Here is a 10,891-nt window from a genome sequence, read left to right as displayed (position 1 = left end):
ATCTCTTTCTAAATAAAACTAATTACTGAAGTATTAGATTTTCTTATAAGCAGGGGAGAGGCAGAAAAAGGGAAGAGAACACTGCTCACCAATTTGAGTCCAGTATTTCAATAGTTCATAGAATGAAAGTCTTTGAAGAAATTAGGTTTCTTGTGTCTTAAGAAAAGATAACGAGAGGGAAGAGATATACCCCAGAGGGGAGGCTTGGACCCTGAGGTATGGAGATGGGGAAAGGGAGGAGAATCCCCCTTCCACAAAGTAGGGTTCAGGGGAGACAGCAGCTGTAATGGGTTGGCTCAGAGAGAGGAGAGGGGGGTTGAAGATTGTCCCCCTTCTACCTTCCCTCCTTAGCTAAAGATGCTCTCCCCAATTTGCTATTGTCCCTCTTGTCCCCCCTCCACTACTCGAGACCAAAAAGGTCTCTCCTTGATCTGTTCACTCACACTCAGCTTGGGGAACAGATAACTTTAATGTTAACTCAATCAGGTAATACAAAGGAATAACGGGCAGGGAAGAATGGGAAAAGGAAAGTGGGAGAAGGGGGTTCCTGTCTCTATCTAAACCCTTTTCCCTCCCTCCTTGAATTTGGGGGGAACTCGGGCCTTGGCAGCCTGAGCCCCCTGAGAGAAAGTCAGGTTGACTCACCCATGGGTAACAGGAGCTGAGGTAAAGTCTGCTCAGGTTTCTCCTCAGAAAGTCCCTTCAATTGGAAAGTGTTGTGGGGAAAGATTTCCAGTCACCAGCAGGAAAAATGGGTAACCCTCAGGAGAAAATCTATCTACCTTCTCTCTTCAACGTCTCAAGACCAAGAGACCCTCACTGCCCTCCTCACCAGAGTCTTCTCTCCTCAGGAAATTCACTCCTGGGTCCCCTCCCCCATCGAGGTGATCAATTTCATATACTCTTCAGTCTGGCACTTTTTCTCTAGTGCCAGCCTCAATCACAAATCCTCCATTTTCTGTTGTTTGTGTGGTGCCACCCTGGCCACACAAGTTAATTATGTTCCATGTCTATTCTAATCTATCTATGCTACTTATTGTTCCCATCTAACCTCTCCCCTCCCAAAATAATAAATCTTATCCTAATCTGTCTATTTGCTAATCTAAGCTTGTGTTCCCCAATCTGATCAAGGGGAGACCTTTTTGGTCTCGAGAAGTGGAAGGGGGACAAGAGGGACAAGAGCAAATTGGGGAGATCAGCTTTAGCTAAGGAGAGAAGGCAGAAGGGGGAAAATCTTTAAACCCCCTCTCTTCTCTCTGAGTTAACCCGTTATATATGCTGTCTCCCCTGAACCCCATTTTGTGGAAGGAGGGCTCTCCACCCTTTCTCTCTCTCCATACTGAAAGCCCCAAACTTCCCCTCTCTTTTCTTTTCTTTTTTTTTTAAACACTTGACAGGAACCAGCAATGTTTTAAATAGGAACCTGCAATGTTAAGATTTCTGTCAGTGTTAGAAATCCCCAAAGGTGTCTTGAATGGCCCCAAGAAAAAGCTTTTCCTTTTACATCCTTCTGCATCTCCACCCTTAAGACCTCCTCTTCAGGAAAATTTCCCAGAAGTCCTTCATCAGTTCTCAACTGCAGTTCCTGCCCCATGCACTGTAGAGGTCTCAACTTCCACTTCCCCCAACAGTTCCCCATCATTATAGAGGAATAACATCTATATTTATATATATCCACACATTCATATTTATCTAGTTATTTATCATCTATCTATGTGTCTGTCTATGTATCTATCTATCCATCCATCTATCTATTCTTCTACATATTATCTTTTCAGATTACCAAAGCAGCTTTCCTTAATTGCCCATGTGATGTGATATGTTCTGATTTGGTCCAGAGTCACAATACTAGCATCTTTCTTATACTGTGATTCTGTCATCCACAAATTTGATAGATTTGCCAACTGTGATGTCATCTTCGTTAATAAAAATAGATAGTACTTATATAGCACTTTCAGTTTTCAAAGCACTTTAAAACTATTATCTCATTTAATCCTCATAACAAGGAAGGTTGTTATTGGTGCTATTATTACCCCCATTTTACAGATGAGGAAATATGCAACTCACACAACTGTTCTAGGACCTTCTTTCTATGGCAGGGATGTATAATTGTTCTTTTTTTCTTTTTTCTCTTTTTACTCATTATTTTGACATTTTATACATGTGTTTCTCTGTTCTTGTTCAGTTTCATAAAAACCATTCTGGACAATTCCTTGCAGATGCCTTATTCATATTCATCTTGACTATTAAGTTATTTTGTCTATATGGGAAAAAAGTTAGGTTATTTGTTCAGGATTATATAGCCAGTAACTAAGAATCTGAGGCAGGATTTAGACTTAGCTCTTCCTGAATTCAGGTTCATTTGTAATAGTAAAGGAATTGTGGAGAATTGACAAGGTTCAGGGGATAAGGAAGGGTTTATAACAGGGAATGGAGGAGTTGAAGGGATAGAGGAAATATGGATGCTGGTGAGGTAAAAGGAGAGAGGTACCCTCTGCTGAGAGTCTGTCTTTTGAAAAATGGGGTTCCCAAGAAATAGGCCAACTATGATAGCCTGAGGGGATGTCTTCTCTATTGATTGATGCTGAAGATACTCCAGGGCAGATAAGCACGGACCCTCCTGAGGGACAAGCCTTTCCCCAGACCCAGCCCTGCAGGGGTGCAATAAGGACCATTTATGGTTAAATGACTGTCCTTAGGTTCTGCTCCCTCTATGTTCCCCTGAAATGATAGTTCTCCTCTTATCTGACTGTGGTTTTTTTAACTCAAGATGAATTTAGTAACAAGTTTGGATTGGGAGGGTATCGGGGTCAAGAGAAATAAGGATTGGCCTATACTTTCCCCCAGATCGGGTTTGAGTCTCTCTCAGCTTTTGAGCTGAGGCCAGGCCTCTCAGGCTTGTGGATGGTTTCTTTTATTCCTGTCTATGCTAATTTATGCTAGCTTTCTTAAGTTCAAAGTCATTAGTAGAAGACAGCAAGAGGAAGAAAAGGTTCTGACCTTCAGAGCTGGTTAGACTTGTCTCTTCGGGCTAATGCCTTAAAGACCAGCCTTAAGTTCAAACTACTCCTCCCCTTAAATCCTTTTGTAGAGCACAGGGGAAATATTCAGGAATAGAGATACTTCTATCCAAGGACAGGGAGAGAGGCTCCTTCCAGTTTGAGGGCTGGGAAAGAGTGTTACCACTTGAGAGCAACTGTCACTCTCCCAGTCGCCCCTCCCCCTACCAATTGTCATCATTGTCAATATCTTCATTCCAACATTTCAACTGTTGTCGGTTTCACATCAGTAGCAGAAAGGCCAAAAGCTTGATTCAGTTTTCCTTTCCACACACTTGAATGCCTTCATCAATAATAAAATATAGACTAGAATAGATCTGAGGAACATGCCCTGTGTGATAGAAGAAAAATCCAGAGATTTTGAAGGACAGAGCCTGGAAGAAATGCAAAGTTTCCACAGTAGGAGATGGTTGAGGAGGATTGGAATCTTGAGGGAAGAGGAGATTCCAAGGAGAGGCAGTTGATTGCTCTCTCTTATCTTGAGACAGCAAAAGTGCAGGTCTGATCAGAGACTGTATCCTGAACCATACAAAATCCCTTATTGAATTTAAACACAATTTCCCTCCAAAGATACCAAGAAGTGTGACAGATACCTGAGAAGAATAAGAACAGCATAACAAGATCTCACACAGCTCCTGTGACACCCTGGGTCTGGACATTGGCTCTGCTGTGATAAAGACCAGAGGTCATAAATCTTGAACCTCTCAGAGATCAGGCTGACAAGTCTGAGTCTATCAACTTTGGAGGGGGGGGGAAGATATTTTAGACAGATAGGGACTTCCTTTACCCTCTTTCCTATAGACCTTAACCGTTAGACATCTTTCTTATCTTACCCCTAACCACAATTTGTTAGAATAAAGTTGTCAGTTATACTAAATTGACTTCCTTGTCATTCTGGAAGAGGGAGAGAGCTGATTTCTCTCTCTTACCCCAAGGGAAGAGGTTCACTCATTAAATCAGTTATTACAGGGGAGTAAAGTCATGGTTAGTGGAGAGACATATTTGAAGGAGACTGAAGGGGGGTGGAATCCATCTCACCCTCCTTCTACCTTCTGGGCATTTATCATCAACTCTTTCTCCATTATACTCAAACTAACCCTCTAATACACCTGTGGCTTTCCTTTAGAAACTTCCCCTGACACTGATCCACCAGTAAATCCTTTTTGAGCCTTACCATTCAGTGGGTTATGAATCCACTGAACTGTATCACCATCTAGTCAACATTTGTCCATCTCATTCACAAAGATATTATGAGATATCTTACCAAACACCTTGCAAAGGTAAACTAAAAAATTATATAGATGGCATTTTTTTTAGTCGGCCAGGCTAACAACCTGTAGGTGATTCCAGAATAATGACCCACTCATGGAGGAATTGTGCTGCATATTAGCAAAGAAAGAAGCCATATCAATAAAGCCAGGGTTCCATTCGAAGTATGTTTATTCAAAAAAAGGAAAGGAAGGAAGGAAAAAAGAAGAAAGGAAGGAAGGAAAAGGAATGGAAGGAAAGGAGGAAAAAAGATGATTCAGACATGTTATTGAAATTAAAAAAAAAATTATTCCCTCCTCAACCTCCTCTCCCCACCTCCTTAAAAAAAACAAACAAAAAACTCGAAACATTTCAGGAATTAACCAAACAGGTTCAAACCCAGATCAAAGTTCAAAGCCAGGCACCCAAAGAGATCAAGAGAGGAAAATGCCCAAATTCTATAATAAGGTCAAAGCTAATGGCAAGGAAGCCTTCTGCAAAGAGTCAGCTAAGTACAATAGATAACAGAACAGCCTGTAATGTGTGTTTTCTACTAATTAGACAACAAATTGCTTAATATAAAGATAAGCCCAATGCTACATACACCTCCTTTTATGTAGTTGTAGGTTCAGATAGCTCCAGATAGAAATTTGTCTCTTTTGATGTTTGATAAAAACAATTATGGGACAACACTGTCTCTTGAAGTTAGGAGATCAGGACCAATCAACCAACAAGCATTTATTGCCTTTTACTGATGAATTGTCAAAATATATGAACACTGTAAAAAAAATGATGATCAGGTTAATTAAAAAAACAAACAAACTTGGAAAGGACTACATGAGATAGTGAAGAACAAAATGAGTAGAACCAAGAGAACATTATGGACAGTTACAGATTTAATATTGAAAGAACAACTTTGTGAATGTTTACCTCCAGAGAATGAACTGAAAAATAAAAACATGAAAGATATAATCCATATATACATATCTGTTTGCTGGATTTTTCCTTCTATGGTGTAGAAATGCGAGGGGATTCTGAGATACCTGGAAATAAATTCTATTAATGATAAAATTAAAAAAAGGTTTTAAAAGGGAAGACACTGAGTTTAGCAGCATGCAAGATCCTTGCTTGCAAGGGTTAAACTCTTCTGCAGTCTGATTCAGTAATAAAATCACGGAATAAGGTGATGCATTGGACAGTCACACTTCTTGGTTTTATTTCTGTCAGCTAAGCTCCAATGGGGGATAAATACTGTTAGGCTTCATGGAAGAGATAGTTTACAAGAGGATTTGAGAAATGGAAGTTCTCTGAGAACCACTGAGGGCTGACTGGTTTTTTAATAAGTTCAAGGAGGAAAGGGAAAGGAAAGGAACATGAACAGTCCAACTAGTTAAATTAGCCGCAGTAAAAAAGTTTTTTTTTTTTAATGCAGATTGGGAGAAGACGATTTAATCTTTAGGATTTAATAAAGAATTAGTCATCCTTCATTGAAAAGGGTTTATTAATGGACTGGGGAGCTGCCCTACTACTGTGGGCCACTAGGTGGTACCGGCAGCCTAAGGCTTCATTGCTCACACAAGCTACTCTAAAAAAGAGTAAGTTGGGAGAAAGGACGGAAGAACTAGAGAAGGGGGGAAGACGGAGAGAGGGGGGAGGGAGGAGGAGTCGTCAGCTGAGCTCAGGAGAGTCAATAACTCTGTGAGTCTATATAAGGGCAGCTGGAGTGGAGGTAATTGATGCTTTTGCTCTCCGGATTTGAGAATTCCTGCCTTCCCCGGTGATGACATCTTGTTCCAGGCAGACATCACAACCTATAGATTTGAGGTGTCCTGGGAGAACTGCAACTTCCAACAGTTGGGGGAGAAAGAGTGCTGTCTGGGAACAGAAGTAAATGCTGAAGGAACGGTACCGGTAAATAGCTACAACTCTCTTCTGATTTGAAGGGCTGTCAGGAGCAATGTGAATCCATTCTTAACTTTTAGTCAGAGAAGGGTGTGAGCAGCGACTAGCGTGGCTCAGTGACTATTTCTTAAACTGTTCTAGAAGATATTTTGCTAAGGAATATGATTGATTGAGTTCCCTTAGAAGGGAGCATGGCTAATTATTCTGTACAGCACCAGGTGATTGCAGTTTTAATAGTATTTATTGGGGCCATTCTCAATAGGAAAAATGACGAAAATCTGAACACCATCCCCCCAAACAAAACAAAACAAAACAAAACTGTGCTATTGGTTTAAAGGGCAAAGGGAGTGTTTAGATCACAATGGGGCAGAAAGCAGTTGTGTAACTGGGGGAATTAATTTTCTTTTTTAAGGAACTAGTATTTTTGGAGCATTAAACTGTTCATATGTTTTTATGGAATGAATAAAATGATTTCTCAAGAAATGGCATAGTGAGAAAAGGTAATATTCAGTAGAGGGAAACAAATCTTAGTTTTTCCCTCTCAATTTCCTAAATGTAGATACAAACCTGGCTTGGAGCACGGGACCCCAAAAGTGAACATGAAGAAGCTAATGAAATGATATCAATTAGTTTTCAAAATTGGGACTTAATCAGATTTAAAAGAGTCAGGATCAATATTGAGAGGGCAGATGTATATCTGTCATCCCAGATGGGATTCTGGGGAAGGGTGCACATTATTCAGTTATCTATCTTCTCTTAGCATAATATCCCCCAAAGCAGAGAGAACAGAAGGGACGTAACGGGAGAAAATCTATTTTTTTTTTTGTATATGATCTTACTTTTCTTGTAAGGGGGGGGGAGGCAACAGAAAAGAAAGGAATACCAGGAAGTCCAATTAAATTCCAGAGCACACATTATTTTTAGGTATTATCAAAATTATCAGAGATTCAATAAAGGAGATATAGCTAGAGAGAAACTATTAGGAGTATTTTATTCTATTTGTCTCTGCTGACTTGGGCTTGCTTGTGTCATGCTGTTCTCTCTTTTTGGTAGGACTGTTCTCTCTGGATCACATATTTGCTAATAGCAAATTCCCTGGAAAGAAGAGAGTCCCTTCCTCTCATGATGAACTCCTCTATTTTTCTGCACACCTTGGATCTCAACTTGAGCTCTTTGGGGGGCAACATGTCAGGACCCATGATCAAGAGCAAGTCATCACCCTGTGAACAAGTGGGCATAGCTGTCGAGGTGTTCCTGACCCTTGGTATTGTCAGCCTCTTAGAGAACATCTTAGTCATCGGTGCCATAGTCAAAAACAAGAACTTACATTCTCCCATGTATTTCTTTGTGTGCAACTTAGCTGTTGCAGACATGCTAGTGAGTGTGTCCAATGCCTGGGAGACCATCACGATTTACCTAATAAACAATAAGCATCTAGTGATGGAAGATGCTTTTGTGCGCCATATAGACAATGTATTTGATTCTATGATCTGCATCTCTGTGGTGGCCTCCATGTGCAGTTTGTTGGCCATTGCAGTGGACAGGTATGTCACCATCTTCTATGCCCTGCGTTACCACAACATCATGACAGTGAAGCGATCAGGGATTATCATTGCTTGCATCTGGACCTTTTGTACTGGTTGTGGGATCATCTTCATCCTTTACTATGAGTCTACTTATGTTATTATTTGTCTCATTACCATGTTTTTCACCATGCTGTTCCTTATGGTATCTCTATATATCCATATGTTCCTCCTGGCTCGAACTCATGTGAAGAGGATCGCAGCCCTGTCAGGCTATAGTTCGGTTCGGCAGAGGATCAGCATGAAAGGGGCAATCACCTTGACAATGTTACTTGGTGTTTTCATTGTTTGCTGGGCTCCATTCTTCCTCCACCTCATCCTAATGATTTCGTGTCCCCAGAACCTTTACTGCATTTGCTTCATGTCCCACTTCAACATGTACCTCATACTTATCATGTGTAATTCTGTGATTGACCCTCTGATCTATGCCTTCCGCAGCCAGGAGATGAGGAAGACCTTCAAAGAGATTATTTGTTGTTATGGACTTAGAATGACCTGTGGGTTCCCTATCAAGTATTAAAGACACATTATTTTTATTTTGTTTTTTCTTTCTCATTTCCTTTTTGGACAAAGACAGATAGTTGCTGTAGAGGGGTGGATAATTTTGTTGCTGGCAAACTACAAATCCAGCCATGTGTTAACTTTGCATATTTTTTTTTGCACTTCAAAAATCAGATGCATGCTTTTCTCTCTGCTTTGTTTGGAATGATAACCAATACCTAACTATCCACATGTGGCTAATCCACTTTTGATACTGTCTATGTCAAATTTCTAAATTTCAGGTTGACTCTTTCCTTTTTTTCTCCTTTCCCCTCATCTATGTGGTTCTTGTTGGTACTGTTTGCTTGGGAAATGGAAATTAACCTTAGCATTAGCCTGAGCAAAACAAAATCAAGGAAGTAACTGCTTCCTTGCAAAAGAAAGAAATCATGCAGTCTATTTTCAGTCCAAATCCAAGTGATTAGAGAAATATTTTCTGTGTGTAATCCAATGGGCTAATATTCCTCCCCCACCATTAGCATAGAGTCAATTGAATTTTTTTTAAAAGTGATGTATTTTGACCCCTTATGCATCTTTTCTCCTATAGAAGCAGTTACATGATGGCTTGATGCTCATTAGCGTTAGGCACACTTTCTAAAAGGGATAAGAGAACACTCTAACCCTAACTTTGCCTTCTTGAGATCTATCCACATCATTGAAATACCTCATTTCTCTCCCTTTTGCCCAATTTTATGGTTTTGGGTATGTATTCATTAAGTGCCTGCCAGTGGACTTTTCATATCTCTAACAAAAATTATGTTGTAATACTTGTTATATCTTTCTGTGACTTCTCTGAAACTCATTTTTGTTGCCTGATTCCAATCAGATTAGCTTTTTTGGGTGACATTTCCTGGGCCTGTCCCTTAGCCTTAACCATAAGAAAAGAACATCTGTAAGTAAGCTCCATAAATTATGCTGTAACATATTTAAGGCAAAGATATGCCACTCATTGAACATGTCCAAGTTCTGTCTCCTGTTGACTCACATTGACATCAAAGTCTAGTGGCAAGCCGAATCTGCATATGTTTTGTATCACTTTGTACTGATTTTCACTTAAGACTAACAGTCTAAAAAGTAGTGGTCTACTTCTCTTTTCCTCACCCAAGAAGTATATCTGAGGGGGGTTGAATGTAGTTTTGGTATTAAATCGATTTGCTTTAATTTTGCTCACTTTCACTGAGAATACCCCCAAAGTAGGAAATGATATAAAAAGAACAGTAGTGGATATAGAGCATCTGACAATTGGCCATTTAGGTCCAGGATCTAAAATATAGGGCTCCTTCCCTGAATGTTCTCATCTGAGTTCTACTCCATATTGGATTGGATATAGAAGAATTAATACAAATGTGACTACTTTCTTGAATAGAGTGATACTGAAGAACTCAGGTTCACTGGAGACAGGAGTAAAATACTGAATTTGAAGTGAGAGGACTTGGGCTTGAATCCTAGATCTGCCACTATCTGTGAAGTCTGGGGCAACCTTTCTAGGCCTCAGTTTTCTAACTTGTGAAATTGGGGAGTTGGAATAGATGATTTCTGAACTTCTTTCTAGCTGTGTCTGATTACTAGAATATCAATATAAGAAAACTAGAGGTGGTCTTAAGAGCCTTACATGGCTCCATATCAAGAAAGTCATTCTGCCTGTTATGGAAGTAACCCTGGGAATTGTTTTGTGATCTTCAATTTCTAGGCTAACCACCCATTCACATATGATCTTTTATATTTCTCTAGAAAATCTCAATATGCTTATTTTATTTTTTACTGAATAGTTACTCCAGACTGGATTTTTGTTATTGACCCAGTGGAACTGAATGCTCTATGGGGGAGGGAGGGTGTAATTTCATGGTATTTCTTTTGTGAGTGCCCCTGGCTACAATATGATTGGTTAAAACTTTCCTTCATGGTGCTTCTCATTTGCCAAAAGAGCAGGACCTTTTATTTTCAGGTCCTCATATAAATGCTCAAAATGTATTTTAGTCACTCTGTAAATAACTTAGAAACTACGTAAAACTTTGGACCTTTAGCTGGAAGAACTGAATATATCCTGGGTAATGTGAATAATTGTAAATGAGAAACCAAACCAAATATATATCCATTTTATGTGTTTGATGTTCTGTTTTCTTGGAGCTGTTTAGTGTAAATTAAAGTAATGGTTAATAAAATCAAGGAACTAGAAAAACCATTCCTAGTCATCATTTGAATGTTTTTTGATTTAGAGTTTATTTGGTTTTACTAAGAATTTGTCAATACCAAGTGGCTCTTGAGATGATACATGAAATGTTATGTTTCATTGTAGTACCTCTGTGGACATGCATTATCCACACGGGTACCATTTCTCCATTTAAAATAACATTAATTTATACAAGTAAAATTATACATTTGTTATAAATACAGGTCAAAACTACTCATTAATTTGATCACTATTTGACATTTGAAGCCCTTCTTATTCAGGCTCCTATTTTACTTTTTTAGACAATTTCCAAATTTTCCCCTTGGAATAAGTGCCCATGGAATTCTAACTTGACATTGAAGCTTCCCCAACTATTCTGAACCTTAATG

General features: G+C 39.4%; 1 protein-coding gene across 1 annotated transcript; it reads left to right on the top strand.

The window, feature by feature from the left end:
- The first annotated feature begins 5,461 nt into the window (after window positions 1-5,461).
- On the top strand, window positions 5,462-10,511 carry MC5R (melanocortin 5 receptor). The gene is made up of 2 exons (XM_016431701.2): window positions 5,462-6,218; window positions 7,263-10,511. Exon 2 carries the CDS (start codon window positions 7,332-7,334, stop codon window positions 8,310-8,312), a length of 981 nt encoding a protein of 326 aa, XP_016287187.1. The 5' UTR covers window positions 5,462-6,218; window positions 7,263-7,331; the 3' UTR covers window positions 8,313-10,511.
- Window positions 10,512-10,891: the final 380 nt, after the last annotated feature.

The sequence above is a fragment of the Monodelphis domestica genome, chromosome 3, assembly GCF_027887165.1.
Source record: "Monodelphis domestica isolate mMonDom1 chromosome 3, mMonDom1.pri, whole genome shotgun sequence".
Lineage (NCBI taxonomy): Eukaryota > Metazoa > Chordata > Mammalia > Didelphimorphia > Didelphidae > Monodelphis > Monodelphis domestica.
This window is presented reverse-complemented; position numbering and strand designations above follow the sequence as displayed.